Source organism: Schistocerca serialis, chromosome 8, assembly GCF_023864345.2.
Source record: "Schistocerca serialis cubense isolate TAMUIC-IGC-003099 chromosome 8, iqSchSeri2.2, whole genome shotgun sequence".
NCBI classification, from domain to species: Eukaryota; Metazoa; Arthropoda; class Insecta; order Orthoptera; family Acrididae; genus Schistocerca; species Schistocerca serialis.
This window is the reverse complement of record NC_064645.1, coordinates 456,100,349-456,126,256: the sequence shown is the minus strand read 5'-3', so window position 1 is coordinate 456,126,256 and position 25,908 is coordinate 456,100,349. Positions and strand designations below refer to the sequence as shown.

At 41.2% G+C, this 25,908-nt stretch overlaps 1 protein-coding gene across 1 annotated transcript in view; it reads left to right on the top strand.

Moving 5' to 3' along the window:
- Positions 1 to 4,266: 4,266 nt before the first annotated feature.
- Positions 4,267 to 25,908, top strand: part of LOC126416436 (selenoprotein N-like) — a 159,087-nt gene continuing 137,445 nt past the window's right edge. Inside the window, exons 1-2 of the mRNA XM_050084158.1 lie at positions 4,267 to 4,487; positions 24,192 to 24,281. Of these exons, the coding sequence (XP_049940115.1) occupies positions 4,275 to 4,487; positions 24,192 to 24,281 (303 nt within the window). The 5' untranslated portion in view covers positions 4,267 to 4,274. The remainder of the gene's footprint in view (positions 4,488 to 24,191; positions 24,282 to 25,908) is intronic.

Genomic DNA, 25,908 nt, shown 5'->3' with positions numbered 1-25,908 from the left:
GTACCCTCCGATGTTACCCGTACAAAATCCATCGCCATCATGAACTATTTATTACCTTGCGATTTAGTGAAGCGGAGGGCATTTGCGGTGTGGCCGTTTCAAAAGATGGCGGAAGATGACGATTGGTTGAGTAACGTGTTATGGACCAACGAAGCTCATTTCACGCTCCGAGGGTCTGTCAACGCCCACGACTGCAGAATTTGTGCTACCGAAAATCCTAGAACTGTCGTGGAAACTCCATTGCACGACGAGAAAGTCACGGTATGGGTTGGATTTACCACATCTACCGTTATCGGGCCTTTTTTCTTCGAGGAAATGCGTGATTCTGGTTTTGTAACTGCTAACGTGACGGGTGAGAGGTACGCAGATATGTTACAGAATCAAATCATCCCCAGCCTGGCTGATAAACACCTGCTGGAACGTACGATGTTATGCAGGATGGCGCTCCACCTCATATTGCTAGACGCGTGAAAGATCTCTTGCGCGCGTCGATTGGTGATGATCGTGTGCTCAGCCGCCACTTTCGTCATGCTTGGCCTCCCAGGTCCCCACACCTCAGTCCGTGCGATTATTGACCTTGGGGTTACCTGAAGTCACAAGTGAATCGTGATAGACCAACATCTCTAGGGATGCTGAAAGACAACATCCGACACCAATGCCTCACCATAACTCCGGACATGCTTTACAGTGCTGTTCACAACATTATTCCTCGACTACAGCTATTGTTGAGGAATGATGGTGGACATACTGAGCATTTCCTGTAAAGAACATCATCTTTGCTTTGTCTTACTTTGTTACGCTAATTATTGCTATTCTGATCAGATTATGCGTAATTATTGCTATTCTGATCAGATGAAACGCCATCTGTCGGACATTTTTTGAACTTTTGTTTCTTTTTTTTGGTTCTAATAAAACCCCATGTCATTCCAAGCATGTGTGTCAATTTGTACCTCTCTATCTACATTATTCCGTGATTTATTCAGTTTTCAAATTTATACTGACTTTGTGATCACCTGGTACATTAGGTGTTCTATGATTTTACTAAAGCCTGATAATAAGACAATTGGTCTATAGTTTTCTATATTTGATTTGTCTCCTTTGTTATGAATAGGGACCACTTTAGCAATTTTCAAACGGTCTGTAAATGTACCTGTCAGAAAAGATAAACAGACTTTATTTGCAGGAGGCAGTGAAATGTTTGTAATACATTGTTTTATGATGCAGTCAGGAATACCATCAATTCCTGATGACAGTTTCTTAATGGTTGATGCAGCATGGATGATTTCATCTGGAGTTGTTCCATAAACGTAGATTGAAGAGGAGCATGACTGCACATTGGTTTTCTGTTTCCTTTTAGTATCTGTTTAGTCACTGACAATAAAATATTTGTTATAGGAGCACTTGAAAAGATTTGCGATGTGTTGGGGATGAGTTACACTCTTGTTCTCACTGTCCAGAGTCGTATTTTACCTTTTAGGGCACGCTTTATTACTCTCCATACTGCTTAGCTTTTATTTGCTGACTCTGTTATGAACTTATTAATGGCCATTCTTTTTGCCTGGCGTGTCACTCTTTTGTAGATTTGAAGGTATTTCCGAGTGTAGTTGTTCGGAAGTAGGGGTATATTATTGTTTTTCCTATATCGAAGTAATTCTCTTTTCCTCACAGTTGAGATCTGGATACCTGTTATCCATTTCTTTGCCTTTGGAGTTGTACCGCTTAATACTAGTGTTTCGAGAGAGAATGGAAATTCAAAGTAACCACTGAAGATGAAGATGCTAGAGAATTTCTCGAACTTTTTGATCGTCTCATGCATTTGGAGAAGTTATTCCCGCCTTTCACTTGATAATAGGAAATTGAATGTTTCTATATGTACTAAAATTTCTTGCTGTTACAGCTGTTTTGTAGTTCTGGGTGGGCAGCAAGTAGCTTTGGAGAGTGACAACTTGAGCTTCATGATCACTAATGCTTGTACTTCACAAATATCTGATCCAGAGCAGTGGCAGTATTTTTTGTGATTCTTGTTGGGGATTTTATAGTCTGTTTTAGGTGAAAGTATCTGTAAAGTTGATCAGTATACCTTTTCTTTCGTTGGTTCCAAGAAAATCATTGTTACAGCCCCCACACAGCATTATTGATTTCTAGTCTGGATGGAGCCTGTTTAGCACGTGTTCAAGCTTACTTAGGAATGACCCAAAATTTCCATTTGGGGAGCGATAAATACATACTACAACTGTATTTGTCTCACATACTTCCGTTAGTGCCAGCTCAATGTCTCTTTCTACATTGAGATGCCGAAAACATATTACTGGATTTATGTTTCAGACATTGCTTGCTGAAAATTACGGTTCCTCCATTTTTATGACTGTTTGTAAAGAAATAAGTCGCAAGTGTGTACACTGATACAGAGAGACAATTTGGTCAATATTTAACCAGTGCTCTGTAAAGCACAGAATACCGATAAGGTGGAGTTCTGTATTTAGTAAAGTTTCTACATGTAAAATTTTTCTTTGTTATTAACTGACTATTTTGATGGCAAACAGGAAGAATTTTGTTGCTGCAGTTTATTTTATTTCCAGTACTGAATCAATACGCAAAGAAGTGGGATACGGAAGTAGTGAGGAATGACGAGATACGTTTGAAGTTCTCTAACGCTATAGAAACAGCAATAAGGAATAGCGCAGTAGGCAGTACAGTTGAAGAGGAATGGACAGCTCTAAAAAGGGCCATCACAGAAGTTGGGAAGGAAAACATAGGTACAAAGAAGGTAGCTGCGAAGAAACCATGGGTAACAGAAGAAATACTTCAGTTGATTGATGAAAGGAGGAAGTACAAACATGTTCCGGGAAAATCAGGAATACAGAAATACAAGTCGCTGAGGAATGAAATAAATAGGAAGTGCAGGGAAGCTAAGACGAAATGGCTGCAGGAAAAATGTGAAGACATCGAAAAAGATATGATTGTCGGAAGGACAGACTCAGCATACAGGAAAGTCAAAACAACCTTTGGTGACATTAAAAGCAACGGTGGTAACATTAAGAGTGCAACGGGAATTCCACGTTTAAATGCAGAGGAGAGAGCAGATAGGTGGAAAGAATACATTAAAAGCCTCTATGAAGGTGAAGATTTCGTTTGACATCGTCACTGTAAATGTGAACTAATTTACATGTGTACATGTCCAACTGTTGCTGGTCATTAGATTACAGTCGTTTTCAACGAATGGAATTCTAAACAGGAAACAAAATAGCTTCATACATCGAAAATACTGCTGAGCTTAAACTTTCTTAAACATGCACATTAGAAAAGATAAATATTCCCCTCTTGCAACTGAAAAGAGAAACTTTATAAGATAAAAAAATTTTATTTGATTAAACAGGTATCTCTCTTTTGCCTCTTCTTCTGTCCCCCACCCCCCTCCCCCAACGTGTAAAATCGCAAGATATTTCATTAACACTCAGTGCTCCTCACCCCATAGTCAACCAAGATACCTAAAGAAGAGCACCAGCCGGCCGGAGTGGCCGTGCGGTTCTGGGCGCTGCAGTCTGGAACCGAGCGATCACTACGGTCGCAGGTTCGAATCCTGCCTCGGGCATGGATGTGTGTGATGTCCTTAGGTTAGTTAGGTTTAATTAGTTCTAAGTTTTAGGCGACTGATGACCTCAGCAGTTAAGTCGCATAGTGCTCAGAGCCATTTGAACCATTTGAAGGGCACCAATATGTTCACAGTTTCTTGTAAAAGCAACGTAACTTCCTCAGATTTACAAATAAGGTAAAGAAGCACGAATTCTATTGCTGCTGGACCATGAAGTTGTTTTTGTATGTCAATCCTTAAAACAGGTGGAAATTTAAGTTCAGGATTACACTGTTTGCTAATAAGTGTAATGAATTGCACAATTAATTGATTGCAGAAATCTCTCAGAACAATGTGAGTTGGTCAACTACCCCCAATAGTTTCACATTTTCCTGTGTCAGAGAGGGAGACATCGCCATTATGAGTATGCCTGCAACAGACCAGGCGTTCGGCGTGCCTACCTGACGTGACGTCACGAACAAGCGCCGAGGCCTTCCTTTGAGTCGGTGTTGCTGTGACCCAGCCGGATGGCTAGAGGTGCTGCAGACGGAGCCGCGAGCGGGCGCCTGGTTACGTGGCGGTAGGCGGAAGTTTCGAGGAAGCTGAAAGGCGAATCCGTTGTCCCCTCCCCTCCACGCCGGCCGCGTGTCCTTGCATGCCCCAGCTGACGCGCAGCGCTGCTCGCACCTCGGAGTCAGTCGCGATGGAGCTGCGGGCATCGGCAGCTGGCGCTCTGGCCGCGGCCGCGTTGGCTTCCGTGGTGGCCCTATGGTGGTGTGGGTTTGTAGGTCCGCCCTCGCCCAGGCACGAGCCGCCTTCCTGGGACGCCGACCGGCTGTTCCGCAAGCTAGACGCCGACCGCAATGGACTGCTCGACAGGCTCGAGTTCGGGAATTTTCCAGACGCCATCGCCGAAGTAAGACTTCACTTGTTTATACCCCACCACTAACACGCCGTACTGCGTAGGTCTAGACAGCGGCTGTCAAATAGGGAGGGGGAGCGTGCGCGTACTGACGTTTATTGGTGATTTACACGCGTGAAATGGAATATTTTGAAATGTGGAAGGAATTACTGCTTGTAACAGCTGTGACGTTGGGTACACTGTTCCTTTCGAGAAAAATAAGCAGGCAGGTTGTATTCGCATTTAACCCTTATACACTGCAGTACATAAGCATTAGGAATTTTTCACTGCTTATAATATTGCAAAATTTAGACACAAGATAGGAAAAATTCACACAAATTCTAATCGGCGACATGTTGAGCTCACCGAGGTTATACGTCGAAGTCCGATTCAGTTTTCGGCTCTATCTCAGCAAGGTGTTTCCATGTTTGTTCAGTCGTCTTTATTGTTGACTTACAATACTCATTCCTGTTAAGTGAAGGAAGATAGCCGCTAAGAAGATAGAAGTGCTAAATCTGAAACACATTCTTAATTCTAGATGAAACTTCGAAATGTTTGGAACCTTTCCGTTGAAAGTGCCGCATATAAAAAAGTTGCACAAGGCACAGTTCCCATTAGTTGTGCGAACACATAAGCAGCAGCTGGACCAGTAGTTAAATTTTTAAGCTGTACTAGTACGTAAGGACAAAACTCTGTTTAACGTTCTTACGAAAAATCCCTTGACCGATTTACTTAATGTTTTTACACGATAGCCGGCCGGTGTGGCCGAGCGGTTGTAGGCTCTTCAGTCTGGAACCGCGCGACCGCTACGGTCGCTTGTTCGAATCCTGCCTCGGGCATGGATGTGTGTGATGTCCTCGGGTTAGTTAGGTTTAAGTGGTTCTAAGGTCTAGCGGACTGATGACCTCAGATGTTAAGTCCCGTAGAGCTCAGAGCCATTTTAATCATTTTTTACACGATACTCTCAACTACATATAGGAGTTCGTTAAAACCAACTGCGCGAAATTAATGGTCATCATCGTCATTTATTGTACATAACAGGCCATAAAGACCCATGACAGAAAGCAAAAGGAATATTACAAACCAGAAGAATACACTATTCAAAGATCAATAACACGATCAGTGACACAGGAAGTAGTATTGCCCTGATCACAGTTGCAGGTATTTCCGGCAGATGTTCTACTTTCTCCTGTCCATTGCATCTTCCAGGGATGCTGTTGGTTCTACCTTCTGCAACGAACTCATCACCCTACCATTCCACCTAGTCCTTGGACGACCTCTTGGACGTCTTCCAGGCAGCTGGGAATTGAACACTCGGTTGGGGATAGATTCTTCAGCTCTTAAGACATGTCCCAACCACTGGAGTCGTCGTCCTCTGATGGTCGTACCAACGTCAGCTTTCCCAAAATGTTGGTATAAGCCCTCTTTTTGCCTCCTTTCCCATCTTCCATTTTCTCTGTTGAATGTAGGTCCATAGCTCTTTCTGAGCACTTTCCTGTCAAATGCGCAAATCCACTCTTCAAGAATTTGTGAAATCGCTCATGTCACGCAGCCATATAAGAGAACCGGTTTTACCAGTGCCATGTAAAGTTTGATCTTGCTGTTTTGTGAAACCAAGGGTGACTTGAATGAGTTATTGAGACTAAAGAAGGCACGATTAGCATTAATTATTCTCTGTTGAATCGCTTTCTCAACCTCGCTTTTGTTAGATATAATCGATCCCAGGTACTTAAATTTCTTTACTCGTTCAAAATTGTCCATCTGTATTGATAGTGATAGGGAAATCCTGTCGACGTGAAATGATCGTATATTTGGTTTTCTCGTCGTTGACAACTAATCCCACTTTGCTTGCCTCTTTCATGAACCTAGTGGTGTCAGGCACTATCTGATTGAGTCTACCATAATCACCACATCATCGGCAAAGGCCAAGATTGTGTCAGTTCCAAACATATCCATCTCCCTGTCATTATCAATTTCATGTCATACCTTTTCCAATGCAATGTTGAGTAGCAAAGGATCTCCTGGTCTCAAACTGTGTTGAACAGTGAAAGGCTCTGACAATTTCTTTCCAAACCGTACTTGGCAGCTTGTATCTGTATAACATGCTTCATTCACTTTGATGTATTTTCTTGTGATGCCCAACTCCTGCATAATCCTCCATAATACTGTCCGATTAATGCTGTCACAGGCCTGTCAGAAACCTATAAATATGAGGTGTAGTTCTCTATCAAATTCACAGTACTTTCCCAATAGCTGTTTAGCGTAAAGATGTGATCTATGGTTGAGCGTCCTGCCATGAATCCACATAGTTATGGTCCTATGAACTCTTGTAGAGCAGGTTTCAGGCGACTAAGTAACAAGGAGATTAAGACTTCATAGCCTATCTCAAGTAGCGAGATTCCTCGATAATTGTCCACTTTTGTGGCATCTCCTTTTTTAAAAATTGGGCATACAATTGCTCTCTTCTGTTCAACCGGGATCTCCTCTGATGGCCAGATTTTGACAGTAAGCTGTCTTAGAGTCTCCAATAAAATCCCCTCCATTTCTAACTAGTTCTGCACTAATACCACTACCACCTGGCACTTTATTGTTTTTGAGTGACTGTACAGTTGTTCTTATCTCTTCCTCTGTATTTAATTCCCATTCTTGTTCTATACTTCCTTCTGGAATTTCTACATTTAGCAATTTTCTGAAATGCTTTCCAAACTGATCTACTTGCTCCATAGGAGGTACCACATTCCCTCCATCTGTTAGGATTAAAGTTTGCTGTTTATAATTGCCTCGAGTTAAACCTGCTGACTTGAAAAAGTAGTGTGGTGTGCTCTTAGATTCCTCAACTGCCATTAATAGTTTCTTCCCTTATTCTGTTTGTAATTGCCTCGAGTTAAACCTGCTGACTTGAAAAAGTAGTGTGGTGTGCTCTTAGATTCCTCAACTGCCATTAATAGTTTCTTCCCTTATTCTCTTTTCTTCCTTCTAATGAGCCTGTCAGTCATCTCACTTCTGAGAAGTTTGTATATCTTCTGATGGGTGATTTAACCACTATAATATCTTCTCCATTCTATCTTTAACAGCTGATTGGCATTCATCAAACCAAAATTTGTTTTTCGGTTTAGGTTGTCATCCCAGTTCTTCCTATGCACTCTGGATTAACCTCTTCCTTCAATTGTGTCAATATTCCTTCTACATTATCCGGGGCCTCTGTTGACAAAAGCGAGGGAGTGACTCTATCTTGGTACCACTGTCTTACCCGTTCATTTGAAAGTTTGTCTTTATCACGATGAACTATTCCTTCTCTTTTCCTGTGTCGTTTTGTAGAGAGTTTTAGACAAATCTTCAAAACAGCTAAATAGTGGTCTGAATTCATATCAGCACCACAGTACATTTGTACTTGGCTCGATGCATCCACAATGCTTTCCATCCACCAATGCATGATCAATCTGGCTTTTCATTTTACCATTTGGCGACATCCATGTGGCTTTATGTATCTCTTTCTGTGGGAAGTAGGTGCTACTAATTATCATTCTTCTAAGATCAGCTTTTCAGCCCAATTATGGGACGATATTCGTTTTCTTTTCCAATTTGTGCATTGAGATCACCCAGGACTAAACAGATCGAATGTCATGGTAGTCTGTGAATAATGTCCTCCAAATCAGCATACAAGTTGTTCTTTATCTCATCATCCATGTCGTCTGATAGTGCATGACAGTTAACAAATTAATGGTGTGCTGTGAAAATGTGTGATTTAGGGTAAATGTACCAAAGAGTGCATAGTCACAAAGAGAGTGCAGCTTGTGTTCCTGACAGTTGACAAAGCAGATCAGCTGGCCACTGACACAGTTGTATTCAGAGTTGTATCAGAAACACCTCGTACAAGCTGAGTGAAGAAATCCTGTTTTTTCCGAAGTGAAAGGGTAAGAATCGCTTTCTAGCTTTCTTTTCTGGTACTCTCTTGCATACGTTATACACAGAATACACGAGCAATAGCCTTTAATTCTTGATTGCGTTTTGAAAGGCTGGCTTGCAGTCTACCATAATGCATCCACATGTTTTGCCAATGTGACGTGTGCTGCCATCAGTTGACATCGTTGTTTCTGTAGGAAGGAGCGCGTATATAATGTCCCAAAAGTGCGTGTGTGTTCACTTTAGGGCACAACTGGAAATTTATACATTAAATACAAAAATTGGCCAGGAAGCTCATATAAACTGAAGAGCTCTCCAATGAGGCCAGACAAATGGAGAAAGCAAACAAAGGTTGCTGCTGCTATTAGTACGAATGAGTCTGCTATAAGCTGCATGGGATTAGCTGACCGGTCTAAGGCGCTGTAGTCATGGACTGTGTGGCTGGTACCGGTGGAGGTTCGAGTCCTCCCTCGGGCATGGGTGTGTGTGTTTGTCCTTAGGATAATTTAGGTTAAGTAGTGTGTAAGCTTAGGGACTGATGACCTTAGCAGTTAAGTCCCATAAGATTTCACACACATTTGAACATTTTGGAGTCTGCTATAAGGAAAAGACTGAAAGCTGTGAGTAGAGAGCATAGATTTTGGTGTTGCCAGAAAACTGGCTGCAGTGCATTAAGTTTGGGAGATGGTGGCACCAACAGTGCTCTTCATTTGAAGGGTAATATTGCGTTCATTTGTGACATTTGCTAAATGCGTACTGTTTGTCATGTTTTGTTACCTAAACGCAGGTGAACGAAAGACTGCGCATTTTCTGTTTCCTGTATTTTTGAAAAGTTCAATGAAAGTATCACCTCTCTGCTGCTGTAGTTGTCTGAACATGTACGTTTTGTATTAATAAACATAAACCTTAAATGATTTTGTTTTCTTGTTGATAATAATCCAGGTTATTCCTTAACTAGGCACTCGTAGGTATGGTTCCCCTAGTTTTCTTTCTTTCTTTCTTGCAGTTAGTTTTAATAGACATTTAAACCATTGAGCCATTTTTATCCCATTATATATTCTTTCTCCTTCTACACAATTTTAAACAAAACTGATGACCTCAGATGTTAAGTCCCATAGTGCTTAGAGCCAAAAAGGAAAGCTTTATTTATAGTTTACGGGCTTATGGTTACTGAATCTGAATTGTCTGAAACTTTGTAATCTAACCCATTTCCAGTTTAAAACTGTGCAAAATACTGTCATTGAAGCCATGGTACTCACGGATCCAGTAGTAGGAGAGGTCTCTCATTCCCTGAATACCAATGATCCCACCTGATTTAACTATTTATTTAAAACTACTTCAGTACCCAATCAAGGTTTCATTGGCTGTAACAAAACTGTCTCAAGATCAAAGAGGGGGTGGGGGGTGAAGAGGAAATAGACAGAATGGGGGGGGGGGGGGGGGAAAGGCTGAATGTGGTGGACATTGGACATAGAGGGGGAGAGGGGGCGGAGGCAGAGATCAAGAATCAAGAAGTTTTATTCACCATCGATCCTTTTACAATGGAAATAAGCTTTGCCATTGAAGTATACTATAAGATGTAGTACTACATACATAATAAGGAAATATAAACTATTATCAGTAAGTTATCCTATACATAGCACAGTAATAATAAAACACATTCCAAGAAAATTTGTAAGGGCTATTGTCAATAAGCTATACAATACAGTATGGACTGGATCATTTGCAGGACTGTAAAGACTAAACAGTTCATAATTACACAGGACTTAACTACAAAAGACATAATCACAGCACTTCATGATACAATGAACTACAGGGAAATTTGTCAACTGCTAAGACGCTCCTCACGCATCTCAGAGAACTTTAATGTCATGAAAAGGGTAATCTGATAGCCAGCCAAACCACTTAATTTTTTAAAAAAATTAAGATCCATAGACTGACGTAGATTGGTAATTTGTTGAAAATTTTGAGCGGGTGCACTTGCTGAGAATTTCTGGTTCTTGCTAACATGTGCCATTCTATATCTAAATTAGCCTTAACTCTGGTGTTGTGTTCAGGAAATTCTGAAATATTTTTAATAGAGAACACAGATACATAGATGCATAAATTTATAATTGTGAATATTCTGAGCCTGGAATAAAGGAGAACAGCATTCCACACAAATTGTTTCACATATTGTGTGTAAGACCCTTTTTTTGTATTTTAAAAATATTCTTGATGTGAGGGGAGAGTCCCCATACAATCACACCATATGACACATGCAACTGGGATATTCCAAAGTAGGTTACCCCAAAATAAACAAAGTTCACTATATCCCAGAGTTTCAAAATGGGTTATGACACCAGAGTTTTATTTATTTATTTTTTGTATACTCAACTGGTATGTTGCTCCTAATGGAGCTTGGAGTCAATGTAAATATCTAGAAGTTTTACTGACTTATTTTCTACTTCCTTTGACATTTCCATTAGGAGTCGTTGGGTTTTATTGGGATTATAAACGAGTTTATTAGCTGGAAACCAGTGGAAAGCACCGAGCGAGGTTATGCAGTGTTTAACACACTGGACTCGCATTCAAGAGGATGATGGTTCAAACCACATCTGGCCATTCTGATTTGGGTTTTCTGCAATTTCCCTAAATTGCTTCAGGTAAATGCTGGGATGGTTCCTTTGAAAGGGCACGGCCAGCTTCCTTCCACATCCATCCTCACCGGCACCAGAGTACATGGTTTCATGCCTCCTGCTTGGACTGCAGAACTGCAGGCATCATTTGAAACCCGCCAGATGAGCCTCAGGTGAGCTCCTTCCCTTGCGCACCCAATTCCTGAGGCCCCACTAGCAATCTTCGCAGACGACTCATCCCATGCTGTCAGTGATATGCTACAACAGAGCATAACTGAGCACTGGCAGCCTTTGGGTTTCTTCTCCAAGAAGATCACAGAGAAGCAGTGCTCTTGGCCGCCATTTTATATTGAACTGTTAGCAGCCTATGAAGTAGTTAGATACTTTAGATGCAAGGTGCAAGAACATGCCCTCACTGTATATCAGACTCTACATATCAGACTTTATCCAACTCCTCGACATTTTGTGCTGCTACCAGTTTGACAGAATTCACAGGTGAAGAGATGCTTTCCACTCTAGACAGGACATCAGCAGTGTCATTTTGTGAACCACTTATATGCAAGAAAATACCAGATATTTTATTTACAAACCATAGGAAATTACAAACGAGCATTCTGAATGACTATCGACAACTGGCTCGTGATTCATTGGGTTCAGTTTGTGGGGTAATAGGTGAGTTGTGGCCCCCTGAAAATATTCTAAGTTCAGAGTTGGTGTGGCCGCATGGGCCACTCGGCAAGCCGGGGTTTGTCAGCGACCACATGGTGCCATACATTAGCTGGAGCAAGAGATGTAGCCCCAGCGCATGGTCCAGGCCAACCACGTGGCTGGGAATTGCATGTTAACGCTGTGTCGTGAAAGGCGCTGTGTGTCGATGAAGGAGATTTGTATGCCGGGAGTGCCAAACATGGGGGACTTTGTGAAAACATAATGGCAGACATTTCACAGTTCATGTAGAAATTAATAATAGCCAGAGGAATCATAATACCTCAAAAAGAAACATGTGAACTACCATTATTTGCACGATGATTCTGATGGTGTAAATAGATTTTCAATATCTTTGTTAGCTTAAAGTTTAGTATCTGACTGTAAATTATACAAGTAACACCCAGCAATGAATTTCTAAAATCTAAATGGTTCATCCAATTGTGTTCATCGACATGTCTTTAGAAAGCTATTAGTGTAAACCTAAATTAGTATGAACTACATGTATATACCTTGAATAGTACATGAGTTATTGGAGGTCAAAGTGGCCGATTACTACTGATCACGTCAGCCCACAAGCACTCCACAGCTACATGAAAAAATGGTAGCAGCAGGCTTATAAATATATTTATTCATCTATGCCTTTGTTTATATCCAATATGTACTATTCATGATGAAATTGGTCGAATATTTACTGTGTTTTAGGAAGCACAGAGACATTAGGCTTCTGGCCTGCTCTTATTTCTATTCCTTTGATATATGTTTATTTCATTTGTTTATGGATTTAATAATGTGTGTTAGAGCATGGTTATGGTCCAGCTGTAGGAATATTTATTTAATTTCAAGTTATTTAAATGTAAATCCACTATTTCGTGTGTGTCTCAGTATGTTTGGGAGTGTGGGTTAGCTTGTAGAAATGGCGGGAGCGCTCTAGCCAATCACAGTGCTTGTTAATGGGGAGACTGGATGGAAGTGGGAAGGAGTGCTGGACAGGACAAGGGGTGCTGGATGGGAAGCAGGACGGTCAGTCGCAGGAAAGATTGGGACAGTGGAGCGTTTGCGCATGGTCGTGGGAAATAGAAATATTTCGTAGTGCCGACTTGTGCACTTGTGAGACTTCTGTGGCTTCTGCAGTGAACGTGTAGTATGCGTTTGGAAGTGAATATCTTGTGAGCTATGTTGTTGTTGTTCATAACTAATTATGTGAAGTAGGAATCTATTGTTTCCCTGTTATTCAACTTTTATTTAATTCGTGGACCATTGACACTAATAAGTGTTTGCAGTAATAAACGGCTTTCTTAAAGGTATTGTTCTCATCATTTAAAATCATAAAAAATATTACCTGCAGATTTTATTTAATTGCACTCTTTCATTTATAAATTTCTTCATTACATTCAAAAGTCATAATTGCTGAGTGATAGGAACCTTCGACCATTCGATTCATGTGTATATTCATACTGTATACTGTACACTCAGCAGTATCTGGCTTGTAATGCGGCATCTACGTATCCCAGCCCCTAGACAATGAAACCAGCCAAAACTTTTCAACTCTGAGTCTGAGGGTATGTAGTTGAGGGCCACACGCCATTTTTATTTTTGAAAGCCCGCAAGTTCCCGTCATTCATAATCTCAACAGTTACCAACAGCAGCATTCAATGCAGAAGCAAAAGTACACTGGAAGTTCACTTTTACCAATACATAACAAACAAGTACCTGCTGCGTTGGCATTGGAGACACTACCTTGAATAACAGTACACAATCATATCTGATGTGTTCATGGTGAAGGTTATCACCGTTAACATTTCACCATTGGTGTGTTAAAGATGGAGCATTCTCAATATAGACACTAGCAGAGATTCAGTTACTGTATGTTGTAGCAGGATGTACCACTTGGAAAGCTGTATAGAAATAAGTTGCAACAGTCACAATCCTATTTGGAAGATGCTTATAACGACGAACAGAAACTTGTAGATATTTACTAAATGGCACACTTCACTTTAAGATAATGATCTTTTATTGGTCAGCACAACAAGATACACAACTTATATCACATCTATTGTAATCTTGCTTGTTATTGCTATGTAATCCACTTCTGGTAACTGCAAACACAGCAGTGTCTGTGCTGGGGCAGGTAGAGGCACAGGTACTGACTACTGGAGAATGTGGTCTTCCCAGCATTGGTCATTCACAACATTGCCAGCAGATAGGTGTGGAGCGACCTGCCAGCTGTGGTCACCACACCACACCCCATACAAGGAAAAAAAAAGTTTTTTCTGACATGAACTATGAATGTCTGTTGGGTCGAAGCAGAACCACACTTCCCTTCTGTAATGTGTTTCTGTTGTGGCTGGGTTGATTGGCTGGTGTTGTGAGGTGACTGCTGGAGTTGGATTGATGGTGGCTGGTCAGTTTCCAGGCAGGACACAATGCTCTGGATGGCGGCTGCAGTGTGGCGGACTGTGGCAGTGGCCACCAGTTTACCTGTCAGTTGACATGAGACAGTACCAGCAGCTACACAATCCTAGCAAGTCCAGGTGATTGTGTGAGAATCGTGCCTCTGAGCTGTCAAAACTCATGAGTGGAGCTCGTACTTGCCATGTTACTTTGCACTTTTGACATGCAATGCAGTTCTGAGTCCTCGTATGGTAGTCCTATATGTTGGGCCTCACAAAATGTTGTGTTACTGGTACCCTCATAGCACAAATTGCCAGTTGGCTGAGACACTGCAGAGAATAAAAAACCCACTGTTGGATAAGGGCAGGTAGGTATGGCTGTTGTCAGCCTGCTGACTCGTCTCAGTATATCAGCTCCTCAGTGCCTTGCAGTGGCATATGACGCAAGTGCAGAGCCACCCTGTCTTTAAACAGATCATCCAAATCCTTGTTATCATTTTGTGCCACTGCCAGTTTGGTGAAAGAGCAATGCTCTTGGCCACCGTATTACGCAGAACTGTTAGCAGCCTGTGCAGCAGTTACATACTTCAGATTCATGGTGGAAGAACATGCCTAGACTATATATCAGAACACTGGCCGTGGAAGTTTGCATTTTTGCAGCCACGAAATAATTACCCCCCCCTGGCCATGCAAACCAACCACCTAAATTTTATTTTGCAGTTTACGACAGACATTGGGCATGTAAGGGTTCACAAAATGACACCTTTGATGCCTGGTCTATAGAAGAAGGAATTTCTTCACCAGTGAATTTCAGCAAACTGGCAGCAGCACAGAATGACAAGAAGTTGAAGGACCTGTTTAAAGGCAGGATGACTCCACACTTGCATCCTATGCCACAGCTGTACACTGAGGAGCTGATGTACTGAGATGAATCAGTGAGCCAACAGTGGCCTTCTACGACAGTGGGTTTTCAATTCTCTGCACAGCTCACCTGTCCGGGAATGTGCACTATGAGGGCACCAGTAACAGCATTTTGTGTGGCCCAGTATACAGGACTGCTATAAGAGGACTCGGACCTGTGTTGCCTGTCAAAAGTGCGAAGTAACATGGCACGTATAACTTCCACTCAGGAGTTTTGACATCCCAGAGGCACTATTCTCACACATTCACCTGGACTTGGAAGGACCACGTAACTGCTGGTTCTGTCTCACAGCAATTGACAGGTACACCAGGTGGCCAGTGTCACATTCTGCCACATTGCAGCCAGCATCCTGCCTGGAAACTGACCAGCCACCATCAACCCAGATGCAGCACCAGCCAATCCACCATCATGCAGCCACAATAGAAACGCATTACAGAAGGGAAGTGTGGTTCTGTTTCGAAGCTGCAGACATTCATAGTTCATGTCAGCAAAAATTTTTTTCTTGTATGGGGTGTGCTGTGGTAACCACAGCTGGCAGGTTGCTCGACACCTACATGCTGGCAACATTGCAGAGTGATGAACGCTGGGAAGACCACATTCTCCAGTAGTCAGTACCTGTTCCGTACCTGCCCCAGCACAGACACTGGTGAGTGTGTGTGTGTGTGTGTGTGTGTGTGTGTGTGTGTGTGTGGGCGCGCGCACGCTGTTACCAGAAGTGCATTACATAGAAATAACAAGCAAGTCTAAGACAGTACATGTGATATCTGTTGTGTATATTCTTGTGCTGACCAGTGAATCATCATTATCTTTAAGTGAAGTGTGCTGTTTAGTAAGTACCCAAAGGTTTCTATTTGTTATCATCTTCTAGTTAGGATGGTGACTTTTGCAACTTTTTTCCATACAGACATTCAGCTATCCAAGTGGTACATCATGCTACAACATACAGTAACTGACACCCTCGTACACTTCACATGTTAGGCATTTCTCATCACTGTGGTATTTGATCTCTGCAAGTTTCTATGTCGAGAAAGCCTCATCTTTCCCTACCAGTGGTGAAATGTAAACAGTGATAACATGAGCACATCGGGCTTGATTCTGTATTGTTATTCAAGGCAGTATCTCCAATGCCAATGCAGCAGGTACGTGTTTGTTATGAAACAATATTGGTAAAATTGCTCTTTCGCTGTACTTTGGCTTCTCCACTGCATGCTGCTGTTGGTAACTGTTGAGATTATGATGGGAATTGAACCCAATGAATCATGAGCCAGTAGTCGGCAGACATTCAGGATTTGGGCTTCACTAGACATCAGTCTGTTGGCAAATCCAGTTTCTTCCATTCTCATTCATTGGTCCCACCAACTTGCAACTACACTGCCCTATAGTATAGGCATGTCCTTCCACCACGAATCTGAAGTATGTAACTGCTTCACAGGCTGCTAACAGTTCTGCCTAATACGGTGGCCAAGAGCATTGCTCTTTCGCCAAACTGACAGTGGCACAAAATGACGACAAGGATTTGGATGATCTGTTCAAAGACAGGGTGGCTCTGCACTTGCGTCATATGCCACTGCTAGGCACTGAGGAGCTGATGTACTGAGACAAGTCAGCAGGCTGACAACAGCCATGCGTACCTGCCCTTATCCAACAGTGGGTTTTTGATTCTCTTCCATACTGGAAACAAATCAATTTGCATACCTTGCCAAAAGATATTAGATTCAGTGAGACTCATTGGCTACAATATGTTGCGGCCAACAGAAATGATTACCAACAACCACTGACAACAAAAGAGCCTGATACACTGTAAGTGCACCTTAGCTCAAAATCAATTTATAAATAGATATGATTCACATGTTTCCCCTTCAGACCTTGTACTGCCCAAAGTATTCATTTATGACCATTGATTAGGGTCCTCTACCATCTGTATAATTTTGTTTAAAGGTTTGGGACACCCAATGTGTACACTGTGTATCTCCGATTCCATCACTTTGGAGGACCTTTAGGCAATTGGGCTGGATTTATGTATTCGCATGTAAATTAAGAAAGAATTACAAACTTGTGGTTAGCAGAAGGAACAAAAATTGGGGTTAAATGTCCTGTCATTGGCGAGGCAGTTAGGAACTAATGTGCCCAGTACTACCAGTGCTGCCTTTATTTATATGTATAATGTTAGTCATCCCATAGACCCCCCCTCGCGCACACGCAGTGCAAGTCACCAAGCATTTGATGAGTCAGTTTTGCACATAAATTGCACTTTCTAGTACCCTATTAATAATCAAATCATGCCACTTGTTTTACCCACTGCACTCATTTGTGGTCATTATATTCCACCTTGGAGAGGTTTTGCAGTAATTGCATGTAACACCAATTTCATAAAACAAATACAAAGTATTAAATTTCTATCTAACATAGCATCAATGACAGAGAGCAAAGTATCGTTCATCCTGGGGACTGAAAGGTTTTCAATACTTGTCACCTTTCCTCAAAAGTGAATGTGTGCATGATTGCGTGCGTGCTTGCATGCGCGTGAAGTGTAAACCTCTTGAGAACCAGTCAACTCCCACCCGAGATTATCTGAAGAATTCAATTCCCATGTATAAAACATTGTATCTCTCAAATTGTGTGTTGTATGATGATACAGGTAATTTTGCTGATACATTCAGTGTTGTGTTTGTGGATACTGTCAGCAAAATTTACTGCAAATAGAGTTACTAGTAAAGAAGTAGTAAACTGAAATGCCATGCCAGATGCTGCATTTGTATGTGTGAACAGCAAAAATGTAGTAAGCAATAAACTTTGTTCCTTTCATAATTTTGTGAGGGATGTCGGCTAGAAAATTTTTTAAATATTTGAAATTATGTGCCAAGTTTCTTGAAAGTCACTATGTGCTCTCATTCTCAAATAATGGATGAATATAGTCTGCCTCAAGACATATACACAGTTTCTAATTGTAGTCATTGACTTTTTGTATCAAACCTTTAATATATGATTAAAATTCTGTCAATAACTGTTTGAAATATTAAAAAGCGAATGTTTGTTGCCCCTGGAAACTTCTAAATAGGCAACCTACTACTGGGAACATGCCCCAGGTTAGCTGTTTGGTAATATAGATACCATTAAGTGCAGTGAGAGATGGGATCAGCTGAACCCACAGATACCAGATTTCGGCTTCATCCAGTTATGCAATGATGTTCAGGCTTTTTATGTCATATGTGTGCAAAGAGGAAGAGAACAGCAGATTGGCAAAACTTTTTTTGTGTCTATATATTTTTTAAAATATATGTTGTGACAATGCTCCAGTGAGTAGAGCAGTACAGTTGAGTCAATGTAAATTGATCTCTGAAAGTTGCATTGGGATGGATAGGATGGCAACCTCAACCAGTCACATAACATGATTTTGTAAACATCTGTCTGGCAGTGCTTCAGTGTTGTTACAGCTCTATAGATAGCTGCTGTTTTTGCTTGCAGCCATTCGTGCTTCACAGTTGAAAGCTAGCAACAGTGCTGAGAGATATTGGGATCTTCTTATTCTATCTCAACTACAGGGTTCAGTGCTGGAGGCCCTGCTTTCGATCTCCGTAGGAGCAGAGATTTTTCCTTGTTCCATCTCCTCAAAAATGGTCCCAGGTCCACGAAGCCTGTTGTGAATTTGAGTCCTGGGGATATTTCCCAGGGGTACAAGACAATCAGGGAAATGGGCTCACCATCCTTCCCTTTCTAGTGCCATGGCGAATGAAAGACTGCACGCTACATACAGTCAGGCCAGAAGCTCATGCACAGGCTGAGTGCCACAGATTCTAAGATTGTGGTGACAGACTGATGTGTAAATAAGTCCAAGGTATAGGTTAGGTTGAAAGGCAACACTTTAGCTGTGAGTTGGTGAGGCCAATGAATATTAATACAAAATTTTAGTTGTGGTGGCATACTGATATTTAGTGTAGCCCGAGACCTAGGTTAGACTGCAATGTGACCAATTGGTTGAGAGTTAGCAAAGTGGTGTGAAAGGCTTTAGTTTATCTGAAAGATGTGCTGTTGTAAAAGATGCAACAGTAGCGACTGTCACATATACTAATGCTTAAAAATTGGGATGTTAAATGTTTTTAATCAGTGATTTTTTTTTTTTCAAACAGGCTGTTAAATGTTTTTAATTGGCAATTTGTTTGAACGGGCTAAGCTACACATCAGTCTGCCACCATAGCCATAGCCCTTGTAATCACCAACTCACATCCAGTCACCTTCCGATCTAACCTAGACCTCAGGCAAAACTACAGATCAGTACAACAAGGTTTTATTTACTGTCATATTCCATGGTTTAGCCAACTCACAACAAAACTGTTACCTTCCAACCTAATGTATACCTCAGGCTAAGGCACAGATCAATGAGTCACCGCAACCAATTTTTTTCTCCACTTTCTTTGGCTTTTTGGAACTAACAACAAAACTGAATACACATACCAAAAGTGACTTACATCAGCCATTAAAAATGTCACTAGCCAAAGCTGACTCATATGAAATATTCCCCTTGACCCCTGTTTGTCTTACTAGAGCACCACTTGGCTGTACCATCCAATTTTTAGTTGTTCTCTGATAGCATGTCAGCATGAAAAGTTTCTTTAAATGTGTTGGTACCTAAATTGTCAGGTTAATATGGAATTAGTCACTTCAGAGAAGCATTGGGGTAATCACACAACGATGAATGAATTGGCTTGGAAAACAAGGCTGGGAACCTTCTCATACAGATTTCGAGACTGCCTTTTTCTGGGTCAGTGGAATGATGGTTCCATGTTAAGTGTGTGGTGGTGTACATCTGTCAGTACTGACATTATTAGTACTACTCTGTTTTGTTGTGCCATTCAACTTTGATTAAAATAGCTCTGTGGAGGCGCTTTTGGCCATTGACATCACACATTGTGGACAGCGAAGTTACTTTCTCAGTTGCAGCTAGCAAAGATCTCACATGAGCACGAGTCATTAGAAAGCAAATTGATTTTGGCAGGCAGACTTCTAGCCCTGCTTTAACTCATTGGCTAACAATGACCAGATCCACCTGGGTCAGGGACCACACTGCTACAGCCAGCTGCAGGTAGCCTACCACAACCAAGTGTTCAGAAGACGTTGAGGATGACGTCCTAACATCTTCTGGGGCAGTGACCCCTCCGGCCAGTCAAAACAAACAGGCAGCCAGGTGTCAACAACTCTCTGCACTCAGACAGAGACACACCCATGCCCCTGTTGGTACATTGGCGTTGTTGCATTTCAGTGATTAAGCATGCAACTGCATGGCACCTTGCTTTCACTCATATATTTTCTTGTTGATACTGGGTCTGGAGTGAGTGCCATACCATGTGAGTTACCACTGCCACAATAAAACTTTTATCATCTTTCCAACTCCGCACAGCAAATGTTTCACATATTGAAGCATATACAATCACATCTCAAATCTTTGACCTGGATTTATAACATATATTTTCATGGCAGTTTTTCCTTGCTGACCTCAAGGAACCATTACTAGGGGGCTGACTTTCTAAGACATAATCATCTCACCCCTGATTTGGAACACGGAACTCTGCTACACTGCAGCAGCGGACATTCCATAACTGTAGTCATTGGCACACCATCGCTATTCACACAGCCGCCTTCCATGCACACCAGCTCACAAATTCTTTATTCAGTTGACAAAAGCAGACATGATCAGCAGATAATTTGAGACTGCCTGACATCAGCATTAGAACTGCAGAAACTTACTCAGCACTTCCTCACCTAAATAAGAAACACTTCACCTAAAAGAGCGCCACACTACATAGCACAAAATTCGCACACCTACAAACAAGATCACTGCTACACATTCATATTTCAATTGGCTTGCTAGAAAACAACCTCATCATTTTGACATTATCACCATGAATGAGTCAGTGTGTGAGGGGTGGCCAGCAACACACGTCATCGGAGCAGCGTGTAATATCTACGCTGGCACCAACACAGGTCAGTATAGTGAACCTTTCTTGCAGTACCTGTGCACCTACTGCATGTGTTTCCATTTCATACCACTAGATTCAAATATGCATTGTAGACAAAGTGCTATCAGTAACAGAACTGTTCATAAAACCATGCTGGACCCACCAGTCCAACATAAGGCACACAGATTATCTCCAGATAAACTTTCAGCAGCCAAATTGGCTATTAATGACTTACTGCAAGCCACATAATCAGGTTGTCCAATAGTCCCCAGTCCTCGCCCATTCATCTCGTACATAAGAAGAATGGCACATGTAAATTGTGCAGTGACTGTGGGCTCTTAACTCACAGACAGTTATCGAATCCTGAATATTCAGTACACTCGTAACTTAACAAGCATGTCAGTGTTCAGTGTGATGGACTGTAAAAAAAGCTTATTTTCAGCTTCCCGTGAACCAAGAGGACATACCAGAAGTGGTTATTATCACTTCTTTTGGACTTTCTGAACTCCTTTACATGCCATACAGACTCAAAAATGCAGCCCAGACTTGGCAAAGGTTCACAGACAATATTGCTTTAAAGTTTTCCTTTTGATTCACATACTTCATGATATTTTAGTCTTCCCTGATTCTCATCACAAGCATGAAGAGTATCTCAAACTAGTCTCGATGCCTTACTTCATGATATTTTAGTCTTCTCTGATTCTCTTCACAAGCATGAAGAGTATCTCAAACTAGTCTCGATACCTTACACAATCTCAACATCACAGTCAGTGACAGTAAATGTCAACTGTGACAGACAGTCAAAGATTACCTTCTTTGGCCATTCGTTTTTCAGTGACAGCATAGAGCTCATCACTATGGCCACAAAACTTTGAAGGATTATGTCAATTTCTCAGCCTGGTAAACTTTTATCACTGACACCTACCCCATGCAGCTGCCAACCAGATGCATTAGCAGCAGCCAAACACATGACATGCAAAAGAAATATTCAAAGGACACTGCAGATGTGACAAATTAAAGACTGCTTTTCTCAGGATAAGCTGTTAGCACACCCGCTACCCACCATGCACCTTTTGATCCTCAGATGCAAGTGATTTCATCTGTGGAATGGTTTTCCAGCAGTCAGTAGCAAAAATACAAGAGCCATTATACTTCTTTTTCAAAAAGTTGACAGACTCCCAGTGTAAGTGGTCAGCTTAAGAAAGCGAACTGTTAGCAGTGTATGAAGCAGTATGGCACTTTGAAGATGATTTAGAGGGCAGACCTTTGACCATCTATACCAGTCATCGTCCTCTGGCAGATTCCATTTACAATCAGCAAAAGATTGTTGCTAATAGTGTTTTCGCCATTTAGGTTATTTGCACAATTCACAACGGATGTTTGACATCTTCATTGCACATTCAATGTCATTGCAAATTATCTCTCTAGGAGCTATGTACTCATGGTGAATATTAATTATGACAAACTATCAGAAGTATTACTACAGGACATGTAATTTTGTGAACTCCAGCACAACACATCACCATGACCAGTTTGCACATAGAATGCTACACAGTTCCTGGCCATTCAACCCAAGTACTGTGTGATTTTCACAGAACATATTTGACTACTAGTACCTCTCAACAAGAGCAGAGTCATCTTTGATAAACTATACAGGCTGTCCCATCCAGGGATCCACTCAACAGTGAAACTTGTCACGAACTGATCTGTGTGGCCAAATGTCGGAAGAGATTGTAAAACTTGGATGCAAGCATGTGCTGCCTGCTGCATTCTAAGACAGGACAGCATATGCAACCACAACATGATTGTTATTTAATCACTATGGGCCACTTTCAGCATATTCACCTAGACCTTGTCATATCCCTCTCTGACTCAGGTGGTTTTCATTGTATCCTTTTAGCAATTGACAGGGTAACTCACTAGGTTGAGGCTATAACAACATATGATATCACTGCAGTAACAACAACAACAATAAAAGCATTTGTCAGTTTATGGCTTTCCTGTTTTGGCTGTTCTGCCTCAATAATGACTGATCAAGGGAGATAATTTGAATCAGCACTTTTTACTGATCTATCACTTGTGTGGTGTTTCATGCTTTCAAACCACACCTTACCACTCTCAAAGTAATGGAATAGTGGAGCGCTGGCACAGCATACTCAAACTAGCCCTCATGTCATGAAGAAGACTGGGCGGAAGCTCTGCCTGTGGCGCTTTTAGGCATGCGTTTAGTGTATAAGGAAGACCTCTACACATCCCTAGTGGAAATCCTTTACAGAAACCACTAACTCTACCGGCAGACTTCAGAGTCATTTCAACCCCCAACAGAGAAAAAACTCTTGCTCATCAGCAAGGTGAGGTGGCACATTGCTCATCTCCAGATACCACTCTTGCAAGCATATGGGCCGCGTAAAATCACTCTCTCACTCTCTGGACAGCAGTACAGCTGTCTGCTGTAAGGACTATCTTTGCATTCAGCTAGTTCTGAGCTTCAGCTGTATTCACATTCGATCTTATGTATTGCTACCAAGCAATGAAGTGCACCTATTCTGTATTTGTGGTTTCAGTCATTATATCATAAGCATTCTAACCAGGGCCCTCTCGACAGCTTGAGAGACCACACTAGCAACATAAGATCTGATGTTTCCAATATGTCTGTGGCACTCTCTGAAGAGTCCAACATGCTGATAATAGATTTCAGTGTCATTCTGCGAGTCCAAAATGTTACGGCAATTTCATAGTCAATGAAAGGTACAGCATAAATAAAAACTTGTGCTGGTGCATTTTATATTGTCTTCATACATCAGCATAAGTACCTGTTGATATTATGAGAATGGAAGTCGATGATGATGATGATGATGATGTTTGGTTTGTGGGGCGCTCAACTGCGTGGTCATCAGCGCCCGTACAATTATCCAATCTTTGCTCAGTCCAATTTCGCCACTTTCCTGGATGATGATGAAATGATGAGGACAACACACACACCCAGTCATCTCGAGGCAGGTGAAAATCCCTGACCCCGCCGGGAATCGAACCCGGGACCCCGTGCTCGGGAAGCGAGAACGCTACCGCGAGACCACGAGCGGCGGACGGAAGTCCTTTAGTACACTACAAAATTCATCACATTTGTCTATCAGAAGTAATAAGATTAGGAAATATAACACAATTTGAAAAATATGCCTGAAATATATGTGCATTGGATACAGTGATTTCCTAAATGTTTGCAGGTAGAATCAGAAGAAAGGAGAGATGGGGAGGTTATTATCAAGTGCTCATTTACTCCACTGCTGCTGTCATCTATGGAAAGTGAACTGTCTGTAAGTGTTTCCTTAGAGAATAAATTACTCTTTACATTTAACAGTAGTACTGTTCATTAGTTGTGAGTTATTACTCAAAAGAGAAGTATCATGTATGTATTGAAGATAATGTGTAGTGGAATACTTTATGGCAAATACTGAATCTGATATCCTGGAAAATGTTTTTGGTTAAAAAATAATCAGAGGAAAATAGCAGAAAATTGAGAAAAAAAAAACAGTAATATTCTTCAGAGTCGCTGGTGCTGTAGAAATCAAAAGAGAAGGAGCAAGCATCTGTAACATACTCACTGACTGAAAGTTACACTGCCTTAATTTTAGCATTTGCCACATTGTACTTGGAGCAGGTAAATTCTTCCTGACCATTCATCGTGAAAACTTTTTTTCTAATAAAAACAGAAACTTTCTTCTGTATTGTAAAGATATAATGAAAACAAGCAACAGTTAAAGACAGAGCAGCCAAAATATTATGACCACTGCACAGTGAGATCGGACGCTGCCCGGTGGCATCGCGGGCACACGATGCGGTAAGGAAAATATATAAGTGAGCAGAGACAAATGTGGACTAATTCTAATGATAAGGGCCACAAATGGAGAAATCTACTGACTTAAGTGACCTTGAAAAAGGGCCACGTGCCTGGGTATTTTGGAAATGACTAACCTGGTCAGCTATTCACTTGCTATTGTCATGAGCATCTATGGAAAGTGATTGAAGAATTGTGAAATCACAAGTAGATGACAATATTTTGGACATCCATGCCTCATCACTAACTCGCCTGTAATTAGATAACTTTAATTTCAATCTTTTGATGGCGGTTAGAAATTGAGTTTCGCTGCATTTAAGACATTTGTAGCCTAGACAGGTTCCAAGAGGTTTGAGGAAGGTTATAGCACTCTATTAAATAATGTAGGTGATACATTTTTTACTTTGAGTTTTATATATTGCTACATACATTCTTTTACAACTAAAAATAATAATCTTGGCAAAAGTTACGTACATCATAAATGATTTTATAATATAAGTATACTTTCAGTGTAATAATAGTTCAGAGTATTCTACAATGTTTGTGAGAAAGTGTGCCACATTATTTCTAACAACAATGTTCCTAACTAATATACAGTTTCCTTCCAAATTACAATCAGTAAATTAGAGCTAATGTAACCTTACTGTCTGTGTGTGAATTGTGTTCCACAGTACATATGACTTTCAGTGTAGAAAGTTATTAAGACTTGATGCTCTTACTATTGATAGGATAGTGATGCTTAAAATATTCTAAAATTCACTAGTATATATGATGATGTTGTGTAGGTGATTGAAAGTTACATAAATATCAAATGTAAATTGAAACTGAGTTCAAAACAATGGCCAACATATGAATACACAAGCTAAACAATGCACACAGTGTGTGATTAGAATGTGCTGCTGCAGTATCAAGTTTTAAAGTTGACATGGGATCAATCAGATCATTAAGTGTCATCACCCTCTGCCATGTTACACATGCCTCTGCTATGCAGGCACAAGTATTTTGGAGCAATTGTTTAATACACATTGTTCAAGATGGATCTCCACAGCAGATCATGTGTTCCCATGTTGACCTATCATCTTCTTCTTCTTCTTCTTCTTCTTCAG